This window comes from Colletes latitarsis, chromosome 1 (assembly GCF_051014445.1).
Source record: "Colletes latitarsis isolate SP2378_abdomen chromosome 1, iyColLati1, whole genome shotgun sequence".
Classification (NCBI taxonomy): Eukaryota; Metazoa; Arthropoda; class Insecta; order Hymenoptera; family Colletidae; genus Colletes; species Colletes latitarsis.
In genome coordinates, this window is record NC_135134.1 from 53,865,540 (window position 1) to 53,892,943 (window position 27,404).

Here is a 27,404-nt window from a genome sequence, read left to right on the forward strand (position 1 = left end):
GCATCGTCGTGCATCGGTATTCGATTTTAAAACGTAACGCAACCTCGATGGCTCAAACAGTCAACGTACTATTTGCATACTGGACGACTTGCACAAATAAATAAATTCCTACGCATAAATCCTTACTAACGATAATATTGCACGTGAAATCAAAAGGTACTGCACTCGTAGGAGTAATGTTACTCGCTTTGATATACAATGAAATTACCAGTCGGCTCGAAGAAACGACCGACTCGATTCGATGGGGAGAGACTCTACGAACGAGAGCCTCCGTTTAGTCTTGCATCAACTACCACACGGTGGCACGAAATATCCAAAACGTTTCGTTCGTTTCTGACCATTATGTATATTATAGCGACCCAGGCGTGGCTACGTTCTTCTGATTTTGAGCATGTGCAAGTTCGGATGCCATGGCACTTTCCTGAAAGTCGACGCATTCGTCTCGTCAGGAGATTGAACCTCCTCTTTGCCGTTGGCTTCGATCGCCGAAGCGTCCGGCAATCTCAGCCCAGCAATACCCGTATCGAAGCTGAACATTCTACGATGTCGTTTCGCCTCTTGATTACCAGCGCTCCAGTTTCTTGTACCCGGATCACTGACCACGCGACGGTGCTTCCTGTGATGACGATGATGATGATGATGATGGTGATGGTGATGATGATGGCGATGACGATGCAGTTGTCTCCTAGACGACGACACTGCAGGCTCCAAACACTGCATACCCGCCACGCGGAACAGAGGATTCGAGTCGAAGTATAGCCGATTGTCCACGAAAGGAACGAAACGCACTGTATCCATTATCAACGAACTCGGACAGAACAGTCTCTTTGGGGTTCTCTGGATCGTGGAGGACCATTCGTCCTGCCGCAGGTTGATCGTCACCTTTCTGCCGCGATACGAGCGGTACGATGTCGGCTGCTGTCTACGAGGCAAATCAATCGTTTCATTCGTCGAAATAACGAGGAAGTCTTGTCAAGTCAGTCCATGAGTTATTGCATAGTTTTGAAGATATCTTCAAGCATGAATTCAACGTAATCGAGACGAAGAAAATTCCAGAGATTAACACGAGTATTACCAGACATCCAAAAGGTCGTGACGAGTATAATATAATAAATATTTTGCGTGATGTGATGACAACGTAAATTTTATTACTCCACATAATATTTTAACAATACACCGAAATGGTTCTTCGAACGAAGATGACTAAAACAGGGACTGATGGACTGACTTGACGCATAACAATGTGCAACGAACCTAGAGGAACATGGATACGACATTCTGTGTCGTCAGTTGAGCGGATGCTCTCCCCTTGGCATTCTATAGCACTTGTTCCACGCTTCCAAGAGCAACACGCAACTGTGAAACCGGTAGAAGATCAAGAGAGGAAGACCGATCCTGGATATGACGCCCCACGCGAGCACCCCGAAGAATCTCAGCTGCAGCTCTTGCGAGATCCAGTTCTGCGTGATCACCGTGTCGAAGGCCCACAAGACAGAATTACTGAACAACAGGAATGTGATCACCTGCCTGGCGGGTTTCGCTATTATTTGGAAACGAGTTATGCAGGACCGTTTCGACGCCTCTGCTATCAACGTGCTTTGCGCGAAACACTGGATCAGCTGCAATATGGACGCCGTGAGCAGCATGATGTGTCTCGCGCGGGTCTCGTCGGGTTCATCTTCCAGTATGGCCAACGAACAGGCGGAAACTACCACCGTGAACACGGAGTAGAGTTGGACGCCGAAAAGGGCCACGTTCGACAATAAACTGTCCAACGCTGCAGGTGCTCTCGTCACCACGGACATTTGGCGGACTTGTACGAGCCCGCTGGCCGTCATCAAACTGCTCAGCGTCAGAATACTGATCAAAGTGCCGCACGTCAACCAGGACAAAGTGGACGACGGAAAGTGCTCGTCCTCTCTCACGACGAGGAATATCAGAATGACTACGATGCCTGCCACCATGCAGAGTATACCCAGGAACAAACCCTTGCTGGAGCCATCGCAACCAACCTTGGTGTGACTCGTCAGATCCTTGCTACCATGAAACTTTTGTTTGTGCGACAATCGATTGCGTCCTACGTTCTGACCCATCACAAAAGTCACTGCAGCAGCTATCAAACTAAAATTGGACAAAATTGTTAATTTCAATCCTTATAGTGTAGGGATAGACGGCTAAATGCCTACCTGAATTGCACGATAAACGGGTAAAGGAATGGCATGCTCGATGTCCACAGCTGCCCAAGAGTATTCGTGTTCAGACATTCTTGGAGGGCAATCACCTGAGAGATTTGTTCGTTTGAAATAGGCTGGTACGGTTGAAAGACGCTTTTATCCGACGAGGAATGATCTGCAGGAAAAAATGTACGCATTATTCTGTTATAGCATTATCATAGCTGGAGTGAAACTTGGTTCGAATCACTTCCCCCATCGTGAATCACGTCAAGCGTGACTTTTACTTTTACTTCGGCGCTCTTCGTAGATAGAACGTGTATATAAATTAAAAAATCACTCGAGAACAAACCTCGTAAGTCCCTAGAGTGCCTTATCAAAGACTCTGGAAATCCACGAAGATTCAATGGCGAAGCAGAATTGTGCAGACCTCGTTGAGCTAGATGAACAAAGTACGTCCATTCCTGGGCAGAATCCCAGATTACCATTCGAATCCAAACTGCAATGTTCGTGGCGGCCAGATGGATAAATCCGAACCTCGCTGCTAAACCGAATCTTTCTACGAGAACCTACGATAGAAACGTAATTGATGTTCGATCGATTGCAACGGTATTTAGCGAGAAGGGGCGAAAGTTTATTGAACTCGCCTGCGAGTTGACGAAGAGAAAGTGCATCTGCAGAAACGTGAAGAGCCCGTGAAGAACTGGATGCACGAAGACGACGTCGCTCAAACACTCAGCGCCCTGCATCATCGAGTGCATCGCCATTTCCAAACCGTTGAAGACCAGGGTCGCCAAACCAAAGACTGCAAAAATTAAATATTAACGCGACTCCTTCTCTTTTGCAATTTGCAATCGTCCACCAGAGAGTCTCACTCTCGAGAGCAAGGCTGTCTAATGGGCACCAGACGTAAGAAACTTACGAAGTGCTCCAACCCGAATGTAGAAACTTGTGGGTGCTGTCCTGGATCGCGAGATATGTGCACGCTTCAACGATCCAAACCTGGTTAAAGACGCGCCACCGAGTTCCGCGTCGTCAACGCCGGTAGCACCGGTACTACCGAGACTTCCACAGCTGTCCACCAACACCCATATGTAAATACTGATGATCACAGCTATGCTTCCCACGTACAGATACATCAGGAACACGCCCTGCAAAGTATCTCTGCGTTATGGAATACAGCGAATCCAGGGTGCATCAAATACCAATGAATACACAGAGTGTTGACGCTGGAAGAGACTTTCCAAAATTTAACGACCCTTGATACCTGCGGAGCACGCGTCCTCTCGCTGTGTTTGAAACGTTGTCCAATATCTCAGCTAGGACTACCATTTTAATAAGAGTCTCTACGGAGGCTCTGAATTTACTAATTTCTTAACGCGATCTAATAATTATTTCGTATCCAGTGTTAATTTTCCATATAGTGAGTTCAAGTGTTCATAACGCGGAGTGATACAAGTTCACGAGTGCATCATGATCACGGTAAGTTATCAAATTTTCAACCCTCGCTCCGATCAATCCAGTATTCGAGTACATTTATATTTAAGTCGACTTTTCTTGGATCGTACGTCTCAATTTCAAGCATCAACTTCTCCTTCGGTTCCTAATAAAGCTTAGCTAGAATCATACTCCTGAAAGATGGGAAGAAATGGCAGGGAAATGTCTTGGTAAATTACAAGGTCACCAGCAGATTGACTCTATTAACGGATAAAATATGGTTTCAGGTTCATCGTAATTCTCGAGAAGTCATAACGTTCGAGTGATGCACAGTCCCACGAGTTCATCGTGCTCTGAAGCACGCTTGATGATGGTCCAGCCGGGTACAGAAATTGTACCTTCAATTCCCGTAGTTACTGTTACCGTAACCCGTCGGTATCTCGATTCAAACCGATCCATAATTTACTCGAAAAATAGACGCGGCGTACCTAGCTGGACTGAATCGAGCGTAATTACGAATGCCGTTCGATCCAAAAAGACCAGAGTACTACCAGCTGTTTGCTCTTCTGCCGTCGTCCTCAATTGAGCAACGATGATATCTCGCTACGTCGTTGATATAACACGCTGTGCTTCGAAGTACGAAGGTAATTACGCTCGCGGCTATAAAACGGACGCTGGATGGATGAATTTTTAACGCGTCGTGTGCTGGATACGTACACTAGCCTTCGAAAGTCTTGAAAAGTCTTATCAAAAAACGGTGACAAATAAATCGCCGGAAAAAAGATTATTTAAAATTTAGAAATTGCCCTAAGACTTCTAAATTACCGCGTATCATAATTCGCTTGCGTTTCACATCCGGTAGCTTACATTACTGGAATCATATATTCTCGTAATAGAATATAAGTCTCATTTATCTTCATTTTCTTACAGATTTTCTTGTCTTATGCTATCTTTCTGTTTGACTTGTTTATTAATGACTAACATTTACTCATGGTTCTGTCTGCCGCAGTCACTAAGAATGGAACTACTCGTTGCATTTTTCTGTGTTCGATAAAACGAATGTACTATTTTTTTTATTAAAAAAGGACGTAAGGACGTGGCAGATAACATAGAAATGTATTGCATGTTTTCGTAGTTAGAATAATTTTTATAAACATATCGTATTCGAGAGTCAAGTAACAACAACGTCGAACAGAAATGTGCTAACGGTTGTAGTTAAACGTGGACTTTATTGTAAATGTGCCTTTGGCGTACCGTTACGCTACCGTGACGACTGTAAAAAGTCTGTAAAAAATGCTAGATAAAACGATCGTAAAGTCTTCGAACTGGATAAAAACTCGTGGAATTTTATATCTGTCTGCCAAACGAGTACGCACATGCTAAAGCTTATTCCAAAGGCTTTAACTTTATTTAAACCTTCGAAGATCGCGATACAAGATCGTAAGGATTTAGAAAATGCTTAACAGGTCAATCTTCTGCACGTTTCTTAGGTAATCGATTGCATGAATTATTGTACGAAGCCCCATTAGATGTTGTGATTTATGCATGACGGCGTCGTCCTATATCAGCGGAGTAGTCAGACAGTGGACAAACGATTTTCTAAAAGATGGATAGATCTTGCAGGATATATTGCCTGAATTTTTAGTTTTAGGGTCGTTCAAAGACATTCATTTATTTAACTATCAGTATCTGTGTTGAAGTATTTCCTTACCGTATACGAGTAGATTACTAACCCCAAAAAATACCTGCAATAATTTTTGTTCGATCGTTGAACATACATTGAGTATGCCCTTCGAGGAAATTTGTGTAAAATTCACTCAGCATAACATGTTAAAACGAAAGTAACTAATGATTTATGCGCAATGGGTCATAAGTTACATTTGCTTTCGCTTTTCCAAACGAATGTGGCATTTTCATTCCTGTGGTTATCTAAAGGTCAGCCTGTCATGTATGAATGAATTACCTTTCCATAAGCCACAAGAATTATGGTTACACAAATATCAATCGATTTCCAAATTCACAACAAGGTCTGAGTTGCCAAGATTATCTTAAATCTTAAAATGACAGTTCGTAGCTTTCCTTTATCTCACGTGAAAGCAGACACGAAGATAAATTCAGCACATATTACACAGTAATATGAAGGGTCAATCGGGGTCAGCAATGCAAAGATACAAGAAGGATCTGGTACACGCTAGAAGCGGAGTTAAACGATGGAGTCTCATACGTAATATTTCTAAACCCTCGTTTTATCTTCAATTTGTGACTCCCGTGTGACCTACAGTACTATTGTATTATACAAGGTGTCCGATTTATATCTATAAATTCAAATTACTCGTAAACTTCATTCCCTTACTTGCAAACTGAGAAGAGGGACAGGCGTGTCCATGACTTCGGCCAAGCACAGAGCGATCATCAATACCACAATCAGCTGGCCGTAAACGTTCGACAGGACGATCCATAATTGAGAACTATAACAAGCACCATAAAAGCGTATCCTCAATTAAATTTGTACCTCCGCTTTCAACTCGAAGATAACTTATCTAATGTCCACCTGTTCGCACTTTTTCCACGCGTACGAGAAAATGACAGAGAAAAACACATGCCATTATATGGAGAAACGGGAACCGACTTTAATTATTCCACTCTAGATCGTTCATAAATTATGCATGCATCTTAATACGTATTAGACGGGTCATGTTGATTAACGCGTTTTGCTTATTAACCCCGATGATGGACCACGTTTATTTACACGCGTATTTTCTATTATTAATAGGGATCGACAAATAAATTTCGATAAACGATTTCACTTTGGTACGTTTGAACATCCGCATAGTACTTCTGTTATTGGTGTGAATAAGTAGACTGAATGTAAATTAAAATTATTGTAGATCTTTAGTCGTTACTGACATGATTTTGCTGTATTCGCATTCGTTATAAGTTCAAATGGACTTTTGAGTGGTACTGTATTGTAGAGTGAAACATTAATCCTAGATTAAGGGGAATGTGTACTAATAGTATGTGGACAGTGTCGAGTCACTTCAGTAGCCGGAAATGAAATGTATCCTTGATTTTCGTCTTATTTTGGCCTCTAGAATTTCTCACTAAAATTTTTTCCAGGGATATCTAAACACCCTGTATGAATATGCTCGAAATGATCGTGTCTTACAAGGGTTCGGAGTGATCCAACAGGTCGTTCGAAGAGCGTGCCCTGGAAAGGATCTTGGAGACCAGGGACTTGGTGGGTGCCGCGGACCTGGTCGCGTCAGGTGGTAGAGTCTCGGTGTCCGTGTTCCTCTCACCCCTGTTAGGGGCACCTCCAGGTGCACCCTCCACGGTGCCCCCCGTTGTGCTTCCCGTTTCGTTCAGGCTGTCCTTGTCGTGTTGCTCATTGCTGGCTGTAACAATTTCGGATAAACGGTGAGCGAGTCGAATGGATCGCTCATACCGGGCCCCCTAATTATCCACCATTCTCTTGGGCGTTTTAGGTCAATGGACTGATTTACATACGTGTAACTTTCGCTGGAAGAATTCGCGCGTCTGCCCGCCACGGCGCGATTTAGATTCGATAATTCGTTATTTACAAACCATAATTCATCGTCGTACGCCATGAATTAAAACAGTAATTGTCAGTTTTCGAGTTTGTCGAGCGTTAAGCTATATAGATGACTGAGATAACTCTTAACATGGACGTTGTACGATAAACTTAGGAACGTTATTACGCCGGTCCAGACGTCTAATGACCCTATAGAGCTTGAATCAAGCGTCTGAGTAACTATAAAATAACGATACAGCAGACGTGTAATTTTTTCGAAAGTTCGTCTCATATAATTTCATAATTGAATGTACGCGATGCTAATGGTATGTCGTGTTCTTTATTTTTTTTGTTTTCATTTCATCTAAAACTACCGCGATGATAGGTACATAGACTCTCCAGATGCGTTAAATCGCCGGTAATTAACGAACGCGCAGAGGCGTGTAATCAATTCCAGGGAAATTTCAACGTGGTTCTTGATGAACGCAGATCTGATAGTTATAGCAGACCTGCGTGTCATTTCTTCGTCGAACATTTTACTCGATTAGTCGAGATCGAGCTCAGACGAGAGAGGATCAGAACAAACTGTATCCCGTTAAAGATGAGTGTTAGTTTCATTTAGAGTACAAGAAAACTTCATTTATCCGAGCATGTCGAGGATAAAACGGTAATGCAGACTCATTTGCAAGCAAATCTGAAATGTTTTTAGTTGTTCTGAGTGCATTGATGGCGGAGACAATTACGTTTCGTAAAGAAACAATAATGAAATCGCTTATTGAATGTGTTCCAACGCGTAGTTTTCAGTGATAGCGGTCATGTAGTTTCGTCGCGCCATAAACACGTTGTGTCCTACTGTGCACCAGATCTAGGCGAATCGAAATCGACGGTATGAAAGACGATTGAGGCACTAGACTATAAGTAATGATCCATGACAAATGGAGAGCTAGGATTGTCGAGCGACAACCGGTTTGAAACTGTTCAACGCGTTCCTCCGTACGTCGAGGTATATTCCGTTACTTCCCATGATACCATCTTCTTGCGCGCGTTCCATAGATCATCGGCACTTCCAACAAAATCAATAGTGTTATTGATGGACATCGACGGTCTGCATTTATGGATTCGTGACCATTGAACGTCTGGCGCGTATGATCACTGAGGTCGAAGGTCGGGGGTCGATATTCGACGCTTATTACACGACGATCGTAACCATTAACGAAGTCGAAAGGCATTGTACGGGACGAGCGAACCGCGAAGCATGTGCTTGATAGATGCGACGCGATGATGAAGGGCCCACAATGGGGTACGAAACGAAAGAAAATGCATCCAGGATGGCTTCAGGGGGGTCAAAGATGACGGATAAAGCTTTATTGTGCTCGTCGGCGAAGCAGGTTGCGTCGAAAAGAAAAATTCGTGCTCGGCGATCGTAGGCAACTGATGGCTCTGAATTATGAGAAAATGATACACTCTCTGTACTTGAGTTACGAGGAAACGATACAGTCGAGGGAACTTCTAACCGCTTGTTTTAAAATATGTTAAAGCATCCCAACGGTGCGAATCGTTTTCATCAGCGCACGTGCAGCCCCGTGAATTATTACGCGCGAACAACGAACGCGCTTGATTTATTGTAATGAACGGCTTAATAAACTAAAGAACAGTTAAAACAGCGCTACGGAAAAATATAATTGTTTGAAAAAGAAACAGTAGTACAAGTAGCTATACGAAATACCCCTGAGTGATATTCACCATTTAAGAGAAATTCATCTTTTCGCTCATAAATTGCGTTGTCATAATACTAATAGCATTAGTCGTTAGTTTATGTACGAAATCCTGACCAGTAATGGATGACAAGTTTCTTAAGAGACAGTTAGATAAGTATACTGTTTTAATCTGCTTAAGTATTCAGTTCGAATTTGTGTATATTTTAATAGCTTCAACCTCCTTCAGATTTTTGTTCGTTTTACCCACTTTCAATACTTATGTGTCATCTTAGATCGATTACGGGTATTCCGTGTGGTCAAATGTGAAATTCGTGACCCAGCTAGATCGAAAATTAGGTTGATCTACCGTGAATTTAAAGGCTTGCGGTTTATCACGGAGTACGGATCATCGTTATAGAGTCAGAGTTGCAAAAAACGGTGAAACTCGTCTACTGGTACGAAGATCCAAGGAATTCATCCTCCACGCCATACGTTCACGCAAGAACATAAAACCTTTGAATTTGTAGCTTGTACCGTGAACAACAGCTTGTTATAATTCGGATACTCGATGAGTATCTTCTTATTGAATACATTAATATATTATATAAAGTTGAATTCATGTAACTTTCTATTTGAAAGAATTTCGAACGCTCCGAAATTTTGTAATTAACTACGAAACATAATAATCAAAACACAAAATAGTGACACTTTCTTCTCTTTGATACACCGAGTATTAACAACATACACACATCTTCTAACTAGTGAATCAAAGATTAAGGATTATCGGTTTGTCACTTGTCACTATAATATCGATGTTAAACGAGGAGCACAGAAATAAAAGAAAAAAATAGTACAATAAATGATCTGTACGTACCACTAAATTTCGATATTAAACTTGAAGACGCGCATCGCCCCTCTGAATTGGCTTCGCTGATAAAAGTGAAGATAAATTTTTGATAATACGAAAGTGTAACGAGAGAGAAGCCGGAGTTAATACCGAGAAACTTTCGTTTAATTTTCGAGGGAGTACGTGTTCATCAACGCCGGATCTAGAAAAGTAATTATCCGGAAACTTTTGCACACCACTGTACCACTAAACTCAGACATTTACCTCGACGTTTCTGTCAAAAGAAGACTATCGTATTCGCGTGTGCACTCGAGTCACCGTTCATGGCGAGCGTTCGAGAGTCTTTTTGCAGTAAAGTGAAAGACAACCATCCGTTGCAGTTTTCACGGAAGAGCAGGGAGCAAGGGAGAACTGCTCCAGACACTAACACGAAACGGAATGGCTGGGTAACCCAGAACCGTGCAGCGAAGAAGATCGACTGGTCTGGAAAGACAAACGGTGGTGGTAGCCACGATGATGAGGACAACGATTATGTCGATGATGATGATGATGATGATGATGATGATCGGAAAAGACGACGACGATGATGATGTCGTTTCTCGTAGCCTCGTTTTCAACCGTTGAACGACAGAAACGACCGTTGAACACGTGCCGCTTAGCTCACGTTGCTTTTATTTTCGCGCAACATTGCTCGCCAGATTGGAAACAACGCCGGAGACAGAATTATTTTATGGAATTGGAAAACGACCTAGATGCGCCTCGACAGAATTCGAATTGAATAGTCTCGATCCAATAAAGCGCCAGTCCTGTCTGTTTAATCAGAAATGTTTTACCGTGATGAATGGTTCCATCGTGCTTCTCTTCGAACATAACTGAAACAGTACCGGGGAACTCGATGTTCTGTGAAATTGAAAAATTATCTAGGCTCGATAAAATTGTAATCAAGAACATGCTACCACGTGCCTTCTGCTGAAACAATCGTTTTATCCGGATCGAGTTCAGTCGTAAGATTATTTCGAGAAACGCGACTCTAATAATACGACAAGATTTTACAAAAATGCACGCCAAAACGCACTGCGCGTGGCTAGCCAAGTTAATTGCAACCCCGAGTTTAATACGTTCACGTGTTAATTGCTCGCCTCTTAAGCCACGGTAAGGTAATAGGATGACTTATTATCGCATAATTTGCAGCTCGAAGCACGCTATGAGAACGAGGAGACGAACGAAGAAAAAAAATACATTGCAACCACCTGTTGGATGAATTATCGACGCTATCTATGGTTGGAAGTGTGCAATATCCGTCTATTCGAATTTTTCAGAGGACTAGCCAACGCTAGCTATGATTTCGCATTAGTGATTCCACCATCAGGCTGGTAGAGGATCCAGGAACTTGATTAGAGGAAACTCCGACGAAGCATACCTTTTACGAATCGAAAGGTTCTAATGTTAATCACGGAGTAGCGACCTTAATTTGAAACGATTACCGCCTTGAGCATTACAAGCATTCAAACTAAAAATCTTCGTGTAGTTAATATATCTGTGTTAGAATCCGTGAACTGTTTAATACGCGAATATATGGGTAGCAATATTGGGTAAAAGTTATCTCAAATAAGAAATAAGTTCATTTTTATTTATGGTATTCGAAGATACGTGCACTTTGAGAGATTGCTATTAGCAAACTAGTAATAAAAATATGTAATAGATAATATGCTTCTCGATAATTCTATCGAAGTTTTAACCGGTTTCGACCAGATAGAAAGCCGCAGGATCGACGGAAAATGGATAATACCTTACCACCATCAATAATTGCAAATACCAACACAGGCATAGCTAATGAATAATCGACAGACCCGTTAAGCCAAGACCTTTCAAAATCGATTTTCTCGAAAATGAAGTCTCGTACGAAAACATTTTCAATTGATTTTTACAATAAAAAATTACTATTACATTATCCAGTCCAAAACTAATATCTTTTGCGGCTCGAAAGTTATATAAGTCGCATAGTTTCTGAATCGGAACCGCCTTGTGTGCCGGTCACCAGTGACCACCGCGGCAGTCTTATCTAAAAATCTTATCTGGCCGAATTACGTGTTTTCCGAGAAGCTGATTGCGGTAACATCCCTGCGTCGCTGAATACTTATTTTTTTTCTTTTATTCGGAGTTCACCCGTGCAAGACTAATCGACTCATTTTACGGCGCATAAAACTGAACAGATCCGTTACCAACCGAGGAGAATGATGAACGTCTAATTAAAACGTTTTCCTTGCTCGAAAACGAGAAGCGCGAAACGAAGACGTAGCGTCGTCAGAGACTCCGACCGTCAGCGTACTTGTGACGCGTGAAATCGTCCCCGAAATTCGTTTTCAGCGGTTAACCGGTTTTCTTGGAATACGAAAGCGGTACCCCCATCCTTTCTTTCGGTCGGGAAAAAATTCATGAAAGTTTGAATGAGTAAAACGACAACGACTCCCGCTCTTCGCGATACCACGAATCTGCTTTCACGCGATCCGCGTACACCGTACACGTACTTACAGTGGTCAGTCGTGGTTCTGCACGTCCGAATACATTTTCCAAACGAAACATTACCCTTTTCCACGGAAAACGATATTTTCCGTTCCCTGCTTTCACACTTTTACTGTACAAAGGTACATGAAATCATTATTACACTAAAATTTTCGTAAAGTGGAATCTTACAATTACTATATTAACGAAAGAAAACATCATATTTATCTTAGCAACACTTTCCCTCGCGGTAGCAGTATTCTCTTCGCTTCTTGCGTTACGTTTACGCGTTGGATTGGAAAGATAGCTCTCATTGGAAAACTCTAGACTTCATTTCTGTAGACGGTTCAGAAGTAACCAGGAAGTAGCGTGTAAAATACGTGATATTCTCTGGGACTTCCAATTTAAAAACGCGTGAGCACAGATGGAAAATCCGTAATTTAATCCTGGACGAAAGGGGACATTAAATGTTATGTTAACTAACGAATAGTATTTTTTTGCATCAACTTAGAGTTTACTCAAAGCGTGTGCAACCGGTGATCGTGTACCATATGGGATGCTGAATCCAGGAAAATCGCCCATAACATTTATGACGATGCTAAACGGTCGTTCAAATGGGATTTTACAGTATGTTTATAGTGCATTGCGTGACGTAAATGCCAAGCATTTAATTGCGTTTAAATCGCCAATTAACGACTAGGAAACGCGCGGTATTCGCAGCATTTAACGCGGTGTATCTAAGTATGTCCTCTCTGGTATCTGCCGATAAACTTGTTCGATGTGTATCTATTTTCATGGCAAGGGTATTGCGTGTTCTTTGTCACTCCTCGAAAACGGTACGTAATATTACTTCATGCGAATTAGGTGTGTTAGTAACGGCAACCGACGTTAACTTCTTCAACGGCCTCGCGGATGACAATCGTTAACCGGCTGAAGTCGTTCTTTGCAAAAGAAGAAACACGAATATTATCTTCTAATTTACGCGTGACAAATTTGTCCGTTCTAGATTTCTTAGAATAAATGATTTTCGTTTCTTCGTTCTTTGAATTTCCTCACTCTTATTTGCCAGTCTTAATCAATATACTTTTAATGGATGAAAAAGTAAAATACGAATTCATTTCGCGGGGCTAAAAGAATATCTGAATTTCGCCTGATTTCCGTGAAGAAGCTCCGCAAAGTGAAATTTTCAACGAGAAAGCTCTCGTAAAAATGACGTTCTTACGCGCGACTAATAACGTTTTTCATCTTTATGGCCACTCATGCACATACGTAATTATGCCTGTTGTACTCGAAACCAATAGACAGACGGTCATCGCGTGCTAGCAAAAGTGGATAACTGTACCGAAGGAGCCAGTTACAGAAGCTGCTAGTATGAGACCACGAGATTCGTATATTCGTCTAACGACTCTAAGACAGTAATGTGTAGCAACAGCAGAGCTGTCAAGAATTCTTAACGGTGGCACCATGTGTTGGACAGATCGGTATATCATTCGTGATTAACGATCACTCTAATAATATCATAGAAACGGAGTTAGAAGTGGAACGAGAAAGTAAAGGGTTCACGGTGACAACGAGCATCGTTCGAAAGATAATTCTTTCTCGCTTCTACAAGGTTGTTTCAAGGTCAACTAAGATAATAATTCTTCGTTAGTCTAAACAAGTGGAATTTTGTTAAACAAACAAATAAAGATTTTCCTTATATCTGCACGGAGAAAAGTATTATACAGTTTTGCAAATTTTTATCTTAGCACAGTTTGTATGTATATCGTTCAAGTACACATGCGATACGAAGGACGAGAAGCCTTTTCTCCACTTTCTTTTCCATGAAACGAAATGCACGGTGTTCGAGTTTTAGCTTTACGCCATTAGCAACGTCATTACGCGGAAAGAACATTTGCTTGTCATGCATCACCGTCGTGACAGCGACCTGAATACCTGGAAATATTTGAACTTATCAGAATATCGAAGGTATCGAATGGACCGTGAGATCCATTTATAAATAAGATATTTTCTAAGATTAATTAAATATCAAATTCAAACATGATTTTCTTTCGAGTATGAAAGTCATAAAATCGCACGCTTGGAAAAGTATCTCTAGAGAAACAGTTATTCCATAAGGACATTAAAAAGCCTTATAAAAATGCAGCTCTCTCGTTCAAAACACCGCTTCTTATCTGATCTCGGGAAATCATCGTTCCTTCGGCGTATCTCAATAAAGAAAGTTCAAATACAAAGTCGAAGGAAAAGTATTTTGATCTTATTTTCTTTGAAGTGAAAAACGTTCTTTATTTATAATATTGCCGGCCGTGAGTATTAGGACACTCGGGAAGTCGAACAATAGTCTTTCTCGAGTCATTTTAAAGGCTTAACCTTCTACTTTCACATTCCTGTGTCGAATTTCCTCGACGATCCTTTTACGCTTGCCAGTGAGAAAGCGAAGACGATTTTATCCTAAAAAATGCTTCAAATTCGAACAGTTCCCAAACGATTTCGTACTTGCTCTCTGATTCGGTAACTCCGTGTCGTTGGAATTCGTTGGACCTAGGAGATCGTTAAGGCTTCTATCAAAGATTAGCGGCACTGAATTTGTACGTTTACGCTATAAAGCGGAAAAACGAGATGGGGGGCGCAAAAACAGCGAAAGTCAAGGTAGCTATCTATTCATTACCGCAGCCTGCTACGATAAAAAGTAATAGTACTGTGAGATCCATGAGAGCTGTTCGACGTATCAACAATATGCGCTAAAAACGCGAACGTTCGTGTTTGCAAAAAGTATGCGGCAGAACTCTAGAGTAATAACTAAGATTTTTACAAATGTATCTGAAACTTTTGATGAGCACACGGTGCCTTATCGTATTGTAACCTATATCTCTGATCTGAATCTCGAAGAATAAAGAGTATCAGGCGCCAGACAGACGGAATACCGTTAGACAATGGCGTGAATTAGATATTAGCATCATCGAGTACGCGATGCCGACGAATATTGGTCAGACTAATAAAGACACCTCGCACGTATTCAGACACTGACCAGTGCACGTGTGCCACGTAGTATCTACCGCTAGCTGGGTACTTTTCGTCGGGCGATACCGTACAGCAGCGAACGAAGCCCGATGCATACAAATTCTCGACGTCTTAATAAATGAAACCGTGCCATGTTCAAAGTGTTATACCGTTTTACGCGAGCAGCGTTCCTATCGTACGACAGTACCATCGCGAATACCTACGCAAGTACATCCTTCATGCTAGATATCGTAACAAGGATCTCGTGGTATCCCTTCACCGAAAGCGTCGACGTTCGAACGACTCTATTAGCGGAACAGAACCAATCTCACCCTTCTTGTCCTTCAGCGACGACGTGGACGCGTTGGAGACTTGATCGGGAACGTCCACCGCCCTTTCCTCCTTTCCGGACACGACGCCGCTCATGTTTCCCTCGAACTCGTCCACGATCGTCTTGATCACTTCGTCACTCTGATTGTACTCGATCGTCGTCTCGGTGTTCTCCGGCTGCATTGCGAAATCCTCAAGGCCGGGTATATCGCGAATGTCGGGCACCAGGGTTTCCTCGTCTTCCTCCCTTATCCTCCATTTTGCTCTCTGATGGTGCTCGGTGGCGTTTTGATCGAGCTCGGCAATTTCACTGACGGAATCGACCACCTCCTCGACCAGCTCCTCCTCCTGGAGCATGTACTCCCGTCTTTCGTTGGGATTCTGATAGACTCTGTAGGGTCCTACCAGACCAACGATTCCTCGCGGCACCGAGACGGGCCTCTTCCAATCAGCTTGCAGCTGATCGAACCCTACCGCGTGGCTCGCGTGCATTTCACCGAGATTGAACAGACGTCGCGGTTTCGGAAGCTGCTTGGACGCTATCTGCAACCAACGTTTCAGTTCCTCCTGTCGCGAACGCGCCTCCGGCTGTATTTGCCTGGCTTCGTTGATCGACAGCTCCTCGATCGGTTGCAGTTTCCTCTCCGGGACGATCGTTTCCGGCAACTGTACCTTTTTCGGCTTCCTCACCACGCTGTAAAGCGGATCCTCGTCCGCTGAGTTCTGCGACGTCGTTCTGTTCTCGGTCGGTAGCCAGACGTAAGGTAATTCCCTTTGCACGTCTCGAGGTACGTCCGCGTCGTTCCTCCACGGTTTCTCACTTTTCACCGCGCTGATCACCACCACCTTGCTCCTGACAACCGTCGGCACGCGGTCCGTCGCTGTCTCGTTGCTGTCAAGTACGCTGTAGATCGGCTCGCGAGTCGCGGCTTGGATCCATTTGGGTCTGTTCCTCGGCTTCGACGAGCACCTGAGCTTCTCGGGATCGATCGTAGCTGTTTTACGTCCTGCGTTCCCCAGGGGAATGCCCGTCAGCTCCGCGACCATCGTGTTCGGGGTTCTGGGTGATCAAATTGTTCACCGGATGTCACGCTCAGATCGTGACGAACATATTAGAAGACCCGATCTCGAAGATCGAAATACCTTTGGGTGCGACTCGGACGTGTTAGTGTTCGAGGAACATCGAGAATTAGTAATTTTCGATCGGGGAATTCCTCCGAAAGCCTAGTATCGTCTACTATAAATAAAGTCTTTGGCAATCACTTTTACACTAAATTAATGATTCCACATCGAACCGAACAAAACGGACGAATAATTTTTAATCGCCCCGCGATCGATCCAAGGATCAGGTGAGACGAAAACTTTTGCCACGCTCCGCCACTTTCCGACTAAATGGTATTTTGTGACTTGCGTCAACGAGTGCACCCGATCGGCCGCAAAAGGTAAATGTCGTTCGTTTCCTGGCTTTAGTTTTACGAGAAACAATTCCCGTCGACGTGGAGGTGGCTGGAGGTCGATCGTATGGATCTAGCTCTCGTTCGTGACCAGGATGACGAAAAAGATTTCACATCCTCCGTGGCAACGACGGCTTTTACATTTTCTTTCGTGCGGACCCGTCGTGATTTTCCATAAGATACCTCCTGCGGTGCAACGCCTTTGTAGAAAAAAATGCATGCATCGCGCAACGTTTATGCGTTCATAATAACTTCTCACGTTCAAGAACGGATTCGTTCTTCGAGAAAACTTAATTTGCAGCGATAACGCGGAGGCAAATAGTAACGATATCTGATCTTTTCACTGTACGAATTGCTTTTATTACGTTAACACGTGCGGTTAACGTCGGTTCTCTGCCCACTGAATAATTCACATGCTTAATGTTAATTTCGGGAATAAAGTTTCGGAAATTACACTTACAATGGACTGTTACGTCTGACGATATTGTATGCAACTCTCACAGATACTTATGTCATTCTGCTGTACCAATTATAATTAACGTTATGCAAGTTGCGATAATTGAATTTCTATTTAATTATATAATTAGATGAGAATATTCTTACAGTTTCGTGAAAGTTTCTCTGAACAACGCTCTGGGATTTTTATAACTTATACTTTTAAATCGATATTAACAGATTTGAATAATAATTTTTGCGGAGATTATACTTTTGAACACATGTACACATGTGTGATGTCATCTCTTAAAAAATGTCATTAGTGTTAAGACAAATAAGCCCATTTTTAATCCTAGAAAGTATCGAGAGTGAGAAACTTTTAAAAATATGATATTTTGCCCATGCTTTGAACTTCGACACCAACCCCAAGACACAATATCGTCTCATTTCCAGTCACGATATCGCATAACATATGCATTGGAAGGACCAACTGTTGTCATTGCATATTACAAAGGCCCGTTAGCTTTCAACGCAAACCATCTTAAAATAGAAAGACGGCCTTTTCACGCGAGCACCGTACGTCTTCGACTAGCCGAGGTTTCGAGACCCTTTATTCTTCTCATAGAAGCGAAACTGCTTGGGAGAAGAAACGTGAATCTCCAACAGGTGCTAGAGGTCGAAGCATTTCTGCTCGATAATCGCTGGCTATACCGATGTTCCAACGGCAAATTCTTTCACGCTTAGCATTAGGCGAACGTAAGTATACTACGCTCGGCGCGTAAATAGCAGGACAGTAGTGTACCGCTACAAAAATTGGTAAACGTTGGCCTTTGTAGAAACTCACGTCGTCATCGCGACGTGAGCTCGTAAAAGGTGTCCGGCAAATCGTGTCAGGGTGTCTAGTAAATCGTGGTATAGCGGTTCGCGAAAGAGGAATCGCCTGAGAAGCGAACTAAAAAATACAATGCCTAAAAACTACAGCGAATTTGTAAAAACAGCGGAACGAAATCGAACGACCGACTGTGTTTTAACGTTTTACTATTTACAGTCAACAATGTTCCTTCGAAGCCTTCGTAGACAGCTGTTCGAATGCGACTCGAAGCGGTTGAAGTCAGTATTCTTTCGACAATGAAAATGAGAAGAGCTGTCTCGAAGAGTGTTTCCTGTAACTTGTTACTGTTACATCGAGTCTGAAGTGAAAGCCTGCGCGAACGACGGTTGAAATACTTTATTTGCGTTAAAATTGTTTGACAGAAAACCAGCTAGTATCGGAACAATAGTGTCGTGTTCTATCGTACATTTTATGCTATCGTTTAAATTTTCGTTGTATGTTTTGCGAATACAAGGGATACGTGATTTCAGTGTACGAAGAATTATTGAATACAACGGAAACATACACTGAAGTCCATGGAGATACGAGGATTTAAATAATGCACCTCGGAAATTAACTTTTAATATCTCGGAAATCAATGATCAAATACACCGTATATTGCACGTTTTTTCATATCGTATCGCGCTGAAATTTTGCACGCGGATTTTTAATAAAGTTGTTCAAACTCAAGGGCGTGTAATTTAATTAAAATTGTGATTTAATCGCGTCGCATGTCTGTTGAAATCGCAGCGTGACGGCGCGTCTAGATCTGCTCTGTTAAAGCCGGTAATTGTTATTCTCGTTTTCTATTTGATAACAAAGCTTTTTTAGGTCCGACTCTCGACATACAATTTCTCTGTTTCTGCCATTGTCTTAAGGGGATATTCTACCGTGAAACGCGTATTTTTAGATCTTTTATCATTTTTTTGACAAAATGCTATACGACCTTTTTTATCGAAATCGAGTTAAAACCTCAAAACGGTAATTCTTGTTACGAGATAAGAAACGATCGACTCTACGTGTTTTTCATTTTAGGTCTGCCCACAAAGGTGAAACCTACGCGATCGTGGATAGTGCAGTACACTTAGGAAGACACGTCGTTCTGTCTACATATCTTAGAAATTGAACATCAAAAGACTTTCAGAATGTTCTGCTAAATGCAAACTCTTGTCTTGTTATAAAAGCCATTTTTTAAATTACGTTGAACATGGAACGACTGAAAGAGCAATTTTTCAGTGATCGTGATTCGAAGAATGGATTTTTATTTTCTTAATTCAATTGTGTCTTTAGCGCTTCGAACTCGACGGTAACACCATCGCCCAGGCATTGAAATCACTGACGAAAGACTGCGGTAGTGCTAATACTGCAATATAATTAGAGAAAGTATAGTATATTTGGGATACCAAAGTATCTAAAAAACTACCAAGATTATCTAATTTTTAATACAACAAATAATAGGTGAGAATTACCTGTTAATCAATGACATTTGCGGCACAATATGCAGAGAAGTAAAAGAACGTCAATTTACAAGTTTTTCAGCAAGAATTCAATTGTTGCAATCATAGTTAATGTATGCAGAAACTTTATTTCGATAATACACAACGTGACATGAAATTTTCGTCCCCTTTTGGTATTAGCAACCGCAATTATATGGTTCATTTATATTGCATAGTACGTGGAGTACGGTGATTATATTTGTACGTGTCCTTTTTCAACTTGGCCAACGAGAAATTCACTTCCACGTATCGAACGACGAGGAACGAACGAATGTTTCGGTACATTGATTTGACAAAGCCCATCGATCGCGCACGAGTGAACAGAAATTCTGAAAACAAGAGTTGAAAAGAAGCAACCGTGAGCAGACGCCGTATAATGAACAGAATTCACTCTAGCCCGGTCATTTTCACTTCCGTGGAAAAGAAAAGGGAAAGTACGCGTCGTTTCAGAACAAGAAACCGTGCTTTACCAAACGTGTATAACGCTCAGAAAAAGACACGTGATCGTCTGTTTGAACACGCTCTAAAGTAAATAATTCTCATTAGATAGTTGGAACATTTGCATTTTATTATTTCCTGGGGATCTAACACCTAGAATAATTAACAAAATGATTGCAAACTCACTTGACTTTCCGGAGTTACATTCCTGGATAGGTTGAAGGGTTCGGGGCATCGTAAAATCAGATTAGTTGCTTTTTCACACGACGGAATGACAGTCCACCGGCACTGTTGCTTACGGAGCGTGTCATAAAGACGCTCAGATTTATTGAAATTCAGCAACTTTTCGCGTAGATCACTCGATCCCTGGTCCAACGAATACTGGCGAACGGCGGTTACATCTTCCTCGAAATTCTGCTTGAAGAGTTCCACGAATTTTTATGTAAACTTTTAAATTTTACAACCGTGCACTATGTTCTCCGATTCTAAGCGCGACATAGAGTTTCAGTCGCTATGTAAATCGTGGAGAAATGTCAAATCGGTGCACACCACCGACGCACGTGAACTGGCCATACAGTCGATCCGAAATCACGTGCAAACTGGTTCGCGGTGGAACGACCTCCAAAAGCGCGACTTCCAATTCCTGGATCACGGATGGCTGACCTTCGAAAATATGGCGGCACTCGTGGACGCTCCGTGACCACGAGTGTCGACTACACTGGACTACGGTGCTAAGATGAACCAAGTAAACCCAGAGCTTAGTTCTAGGTAGGAGGAGCGTACGTACACTTGGTTTCAATCTTCCTCGATCCATTCTCTCCTCAACTTCAGAAAGAAAGAGAGAGTACGCGCTGTCTGTGTATGTGTCCATCTCATAGAACTCTCCTCTGGATGTGTCCTCCTTTTACTCAAGGGTAAGATAAGGAAGAAGGGACTGACAGCGCAAGAGAGAAAGTTATAGAAATGATTAAAATACAACCGCGTACATTTCAGACGCGAGCACCACTTTCGTTTCAATTAAAATTTGGAATTCCGTTCTTCCTTCGAAAATGAAACGACTCGTACACCAATACTAAAATATAATTTGAAATTTATTGTTTTGATTACCGAAAATTCCGCGATCATAGAAATTAGAAGTTGTTTATAAAATCTTATAATTTTATTGACAAGTTACATTATGTAAATGATATTCGTTACGTTGCTGGTCCAGAAAACTGTAAATACATTTTATAAAGCTTACTTATAATATTGCTGTAAATCTGAAGTATAGTAACAGTGAGTGTAATTCGTAAGGCGAAGGCTACATTATACAATCTACTGCCGTATTTTTGTTGCTGCCAATCATGTTTATTTAATAAATCAACATACTTTCATTATGTTTAGCGAATTGCTATTCGATATTTGAAGTGCAGATAAAGATATCTATACATTCGAAACATTGATCATACAAGACGGGATTAAATTAAATAGTTGAACATATGCGAAAACTTAATTATTGATATCAAAGATAAACTTTTGTATTCTAAGATCAGTCTTATTTATCCCTAATCTTGTAGTGTTTAATGTTAATTTTCAAATTAAATACTTTGCAAGAAATCATTAAAGTGTCTTTACTAAAGATGCATTTTCAAAAGGCATTTCGTCATAAACGGCCCAAATTTTCGTTATCACTTCTTCTTAGAGCCAAAACCTGAAAAACCCATTATCGCGGCCATTTCATCGGAAGGTCCTCCATTATCTTCATTGGCTTCCTCGATTTTTCTCTTTTTATCTTTCCTTTTTTCTTTTCTGTATTCCTTAATCTTTTCCTCCTGTATATAATAAAAATAAATTTGTTAAAAAATCGAATAATAAATAATAACATATATCCACAAGAATAAACATACCTCTTCCTTTAATTCTTTTACTCTTTGTTCTAAATCATAATCTTTCTTTTTCTCTTCTAATTTCTTCTTATTCATTGCAAAACGGGCTTTAACTTGATCCAATGTAGAACGTTCTATCTTCATTGACATACCCAAATTACGCTGATCTAAAATACAACACAATGCAATTACAATGATTTGAATTAATATTGTTGAAGTATTTCATCTTGCACAACATTTAGCAAAATGTGAAGCAAATATTACGTTTTGTTCCATTGATGTGGTCTAAGAAATTAATTGAATCCTTCACAACACAGTCGCAAACATTGCAATAGTATCTGAAAATATAATTCTATATTATTTCAATTCATAGACTTGTATTACTTATTTGAAAAATTTTATATATCTACCCTCCAGTCTGAGAAGATGGTGTATTTTTGTTAATAACAACACTTTTCCCTAATTTAGATTCAAGATCAACTTTATAATCTCGTTGTTTAAGCAATTCCCTTTTTACAGCTGGTTGTTTTGGAATTCCCAGTTCCTCTTCAGCAATTTCATCCTGGAGACGCTGAAGAGCTATTCTTTCGTATTCTTCTCTGTTCCATTTTCGTCTATGATCATCAGGCCGCTAGATATTACATATATTAATCATTTAAATTAATTAATCAGGAAAAAACATTACGTTAATGTTTCGATAACAAGTGTCGAAAATTAAAAGTAACATAAAACTGTATAAAACAAACATCTGATCTACTTATTTTATTTATGATTTTATATTAACATATAATGTATTATTTACTATGATTATTATTTATATTTAAAATGTAGTGCATTTAAAGTTTCTAATTTAGTAAGATGTTGAGGTTAGAGAATGTGTCAAATAATATTTTGAAAGTCATTGCCTTGTTCATTGTAATAATAGCAATAGATATATAGATTTGTTATGAAAATTCGTTCAGCTGCAACTCATTGACACCCTTACCATAGACATTGTCGAAATTTCAAGTTTCAATCAAGTCTACTACGCATAAGAAAATAGAATACTTTCCCCCACTTCTTTCGTATATAGAAAGCATGCTCCGTATAACAGTAACGTATCGGCAAGAAGTTATTAACATTATTAATTTTTAATTCTATTCTCTGTTATTATTTACAAATTATTTCTACAATAAAAGGCAACATGCGTAAAGTAAAAATTTGCATGTAACCTTCAAAATGTAAAATACTTGAATAGAACTATAGAAAGTACAATTGGTATAAAATATTTTCCAAAATAATTTTATTTGCGAAAATACTTATACAATAATTTTTGTACAATAAAATTAAAATTTGTACATACATGTGGCATTTCCCTGTTACTTTGAAATTGATATCTAGCAATTCATGATTACACAATATTTACAATACTGTATCTCTTACAATAAAAATTAATCTGTTTCCACATACAACAGAATCATATTTATGTACATATTAAAATAAAATTTTAGGTTTCGTTTTTCTTAAACTTAGAACCTTACTAAAACATTTGGTAATTTTGTAATTTTTGAAGTACACTTAATAACATATTTAAATTCCCTGGCAACGTTTTGTTTTTTTCTTGATTATTCATGCTTATTGGAAATTCTATACCATAAATATATATTACTTTTGTCACAAAAATACAATAATTGTCATTCATAGATTTCATAAATTTTACATTGACATAACACATTACATAAATTAAAAATTTGTCTCCATGTAACAATTACATAAATATTGAGCTTATATATTTACAATATAGACGCACACAAACAGACACAAAATTTTATACCACTATTATCACGACTTCCTTCTGATAAAACTCAATAAGCATATAGAGTATGATATACTACTAAATCCAATGGCACTTTGGCTGGTAACGTAACTCCAAGTCTCGTTACCATAAAAGATGCTACTTTACAACCATGTTCTAAACAACGTCGCGGTTTCCATTGAACTAAAACACCTGCTAAAAAACCAGCTACCAAAGAATCTCCAGCGCCTGTTGTATCTATAACAGGAGCCTTTGGTTTAATTGGTTGCACCTAAATAGGATATAATACAACTTTTATTTAATTCTCAAACGTATTAAATTATTATTTTTAACATACCTGAATCGATTCCCCCTTCCCCCAAACTGTAATAGCTGGAGCAGATTCGCCTTGACTCATAACAAATATTCCACCGTGACGTAACCAATCTTTATTAGTTGTACTAGAAGCACTAACTGTAACTCTTTTTAAGCTATTTAGTAAGAATGGTATATCAGTTACATCATCATATCTAATATTTAACGATTGAGCTAGAGCTTTCATTTCTCTTGCATTGCCAAATACAATATTTGCATGACCAACCATTTCACAAATTGCTGCATGATGATCCTGTAAAAATTAACACGATATTGTTATTGATGTTATACAAATACATTAATGAATTTAAAATATAAAATTTTTGTATACATTGAATATATATAGTCCATTAAGATTAAAGGCTATAATTATATTTTTTTCTTCTGCTAATCTGACAAGTTCCTTTGCTACAGGAAAACTGTGCATTATGAAAAATCCTTCGATATAAATTATTTTTATTGTATCAAATGATAAATTGGTTTTCTTAAGATCATCTAAAGTATATACACCAGCTGCACCTATATTAGCAACAAGACAACGGGATGATTCATTTATCAGGGCTATACAGTGCCCAGTAGGTAGATTTGAATGAACTGCATATCTAAAAAAAAAAACAAAGATGTATATGTACAAATATATCACAAAAAAAAAAAAAAAAAAAAAGTAGAACAAAAAACATTAAATTGCAGACCTGGCATCCACACCTGCAGAGCGAACTAAATTTTCCAGCATTGCTCCCCTAGGATCATTTCCAAGACCTCCACAATAGATACTATATTGATGCTTAAAGGTGTCATCAAAGAGCCATTGCAAAATTCTCATTGAGTTTTGTGCAGATCCTCCAGCACTAATTTTTTGTTCTAAACTATTTAATATGTATTGTTAGCAACATTCAGATTTTCAATATCACAACAAACACAACATACACTGTTTATCTTTTGTACAATGCAATAGACAATTATAACTTTATACGCATTTCAGAAACTGAATAAAAGCAAGAAATAGTAAGTGCTTGTACAAAATATGTTCAGTGTAAACATGTGAGAAATAATGTTAAAATATATTTATTAACTCTTGTGGTAAATCTGCCAATATCTCCTGCATTTTTTCATTAGGGAGTTCCATTTCTCCATCTTCCGTAAGATCATATTTTTTCAGGATATCCTTATTTTTCAGAAACACATAAACATCCAACAAAGGATTGCCAAAAGCTACAACTGCAGGGACATTCTGCTTCAGGAAAGCAATTTTCAATGGAATTTTTTCAACCATTTTTATTTACAATTTTTATTGTCCAAATATTCTATATTTGTGAAAAACATTCAATTAATTATTTAGACTTTAGTCATGAAATTTTGTATAACCATAAACGTTTAATATATATAGTACCATACTTTTATAAATGGGAAAAATAGTAAAATTAAAGCGTAAATATAACATTTATAACAAACAAAGTATATTTACAATAATTACATTATTTATTGGTTAAAATTTCTTCGGTAAAATGTTTATGTTTTTCGATGTTTATTTAATATTATAGGCTAGTTTTAAAAACATTTTCTTGTAAAACTGTCTGCTCATCTTATTTTTCACAAACACGTGTAATTGTGAGAAAAAATCAATATGAGTATTTCACGTACTTCCATTCTATTCGAGATCGGCGTGAAGGTTACGCTTCGTAAACCATTCACAAAGTTCTAATTATAATCTCTAGTTTTTCCATATTTAAGTAAAAGGGAATTATTTTCATGTCAAACAATTTGTAAAGTTTTAAAGAAGTAACACCTTTCTCCTTACATAAAACACAAATATACAAACGGACAAATTTACAATCATACACTACATGTTCCGTTTAATGAAATTTAAATATTTATTTTTATTTCTTTTCGTTTAATCTCCGTGACATTTTACACGTTGTTTCATTACGTTTGTTGTATATTATTACATGATCTGTCAATCGTTTTTATAACGTGATACTTGTTCAATTATTTTTATTATGACAAATTAATCATTTCGAACAAAAGCGTATATTAATAGTAATGTAAGTAAATCGGCTTTAATCGTAAGTTGCAGAGAATATGCACGCATAGCAAGTTATATCATATAATTTATACAGAATCCACGAATACTGTCCACGGATCTAGAAAACGATGCAAACTCTCACGGGATATTGACAAAAGACGGAAGATAGATCAACCTTTAAAAGGCTCTCAGTTATTTTATCTTTGTTATGCATCATGGTCAACAATCCAATTGGATACGTATTCAGTAAAGACAATATAGATTCTCTTATTGTATTCGATCTTAATTCAATTTAAGTTACGATGATAGCTAATAATATATGAAAGAAGATATATGGCTTTAAATTTTACCACGTTTTAAACAAATAGCATCCTTAGTTAACCAAAGTAAAACGGCTGAAGTTATTGTAGAGGTAATTTTCCCCGTAATTTGAGTTTCCCTTATCAATAATACTATTCTCTGGCAGTGTAACCAGACCGGGCACTGGGTGCACCGGGAACTCATCCCACTTTCACGTACTATGCCAGGTTATGCGTACATCGGCTCGTAATTTCGGAGAATCGAGAAAGACAAACTGACTGATACTCATCATCCTCTACCTCGATTCTCCAAAACTGTCCGAAGTGTACGGATACACTTCGTATACCACTAATGTTTTAGAACAATATTGTGCAAAATATTAATTATCCGTTTATTTATAAAACGTCTTATCAAGATTTCGAGGCATGCTTTTATTTAATGGAGTTAGAAACGTGTAAAACATTCTTTGTGTTTATATCAATAAAAATCACAATCATAGTACATATTTTCCATGCTTTAACCCCTTAAAACTACTCCAAATATTATTCGAATCTAATTAAGTTCTTCAACCACTTCTCTATACATTATTTCATGTAATTAATAAATGATAAACAATAAGTGATTACTGGAAGCGATTCTTATGTTAATATAGCGCTAAAAAGTGTCAAAGTATAGTATCGCCATCTAATATCAGAGATTCGTACTGCTAAAATCGTGCCAGGATTACAGAATGTTAGAGGAGGTATCCGGAGTACAGGTTCCCCCACTCCTACTACTCCTATTACTGTATGTTAGTAGTGTGCTTATGTCTTTATATGTGTGCGTTAAAAAAATGACAATGTATAGTATCGCCATCT

General features: G+C 39.3%; 3 protein-coding genes across 9 annotated transcripts; all 3 read right to left on the reverse strand.

Annotated features, from left to right (window-relative positions):
* Positions 1 to 807: 807 nt before the first annotated feature.
* Positions 808 to 16,586, reverse strand: LOC143342263 (proton channel OtopLc). Its single transcript, XM_076766395.1, has 9 exons — positions 15,519 to 16,586; positions 6,775 to 7,003; positions 5,962 to 6,076; positions 3,094 to 3,322; positions 2,819 to 2,976; positions 2,524 to 2,740; positions 2,187 to 2,349; positions 1,255 to 2,121; positions 808 to 922 (listed from the first exon to the last, which is right to left on the reverse strand). The coding sequence occupies exons 1-8, from the start codon at positions 16,561 to 16,563 to the stop codon at positions 1,287 to 1,289; spliced, it is 2,991 nt and encodes a 996-aa protein (XP_076622510.1). The 5' UTR covers positions 16,564 to 16,586; the 3' UTR covers positions 808 to 922; positions 1,255 to 1,286.
* A 4,747-nt stretch (positions 16,587 to 21,333) lies between these two features.
* Positions 21,334 to 23,172, reverse strand: LOC143351618 (zinc finger matrin-type protein 2). 2 transcript variants are annotated; one of them, XM_076783494.1, is made up of 5 exons: positions 22,981 to 23,147; positions 22,486 to 22,706; positions 22,340 to 22,413; positions 22,097 to 22,242; positions 21,334 to 22,021 (listed from the first exon to the last, which is right to left on the reverse strand). In XM_076783494.1, the coding sequence occupies exons 1-5, from the start codon at positions 22,987 to 22,989 to the stop codon at positions 21,878 to 21,880; spliced, it is 594 nt and encodes a 197-aa protein (XP_076639609.1). In that variant the 5' UTR covers positions 22,990 to 23,147; the 3' UTR covers positions 21,334 to 21,877. The 2 variants fall into 2 exon arrangements, with proteins under 2 accessions (XP_076639609.1, XP_076639531.1); XM_076783416.1 differs by having other exon boundaries at positions 21,335 to 22,021; positions 23,061 to 23,172.
* A 163-nt stretch (positions 23,173 to 23,335) lies between these two features.
* On the reverse strand, positions 23,336 to 27,141 carry LOC143350087 (adenosine kinase). 6 transcript variants are annotated; one of them, XM_076782967.1, is made up of 6 exons: positions 26,598 to 27,141; positions 25,298 to 25,528; positions 24,917 to 25,090; positions 24,556 to 24,826; positions 24,208 to 24,477; positions 23,336 to 24,141 (listed from the first exon to the last, which is right to left on the reverse strand). In XM_076782967.1, exons 2-6 carry the CDS (start codon positions 25,495 to 25,497, stop codon positions 23,920 to 23,922), a joined length of 1,137 nt encoding a protein of 378 aa, XP_076639082.1. In that variant the 5' UTR covers positions 25,498 to 25,528; positions 26,598 to 27,141; the 3' UTR covers positions 23,336 to 23,919. The 6 variants fall into 6 exon arrangements, with proteins under 6 accessions (XP_076639082.1, XP_076639169.1, XP_076638885.1 ...); XM_076783054.1 differs by lacking the exon at positions 26,598 to 27,141 and adding an exon at positions 25,866 to 26,591; XM_076782770.1 differs by lacking the exon at positions 26,598 to 27,141 and adding an exon at positions 25,699 to 26,591.
* Between the last annotated feature and the right edge of the window lie 263 nt (positions 27,142 to 27,404).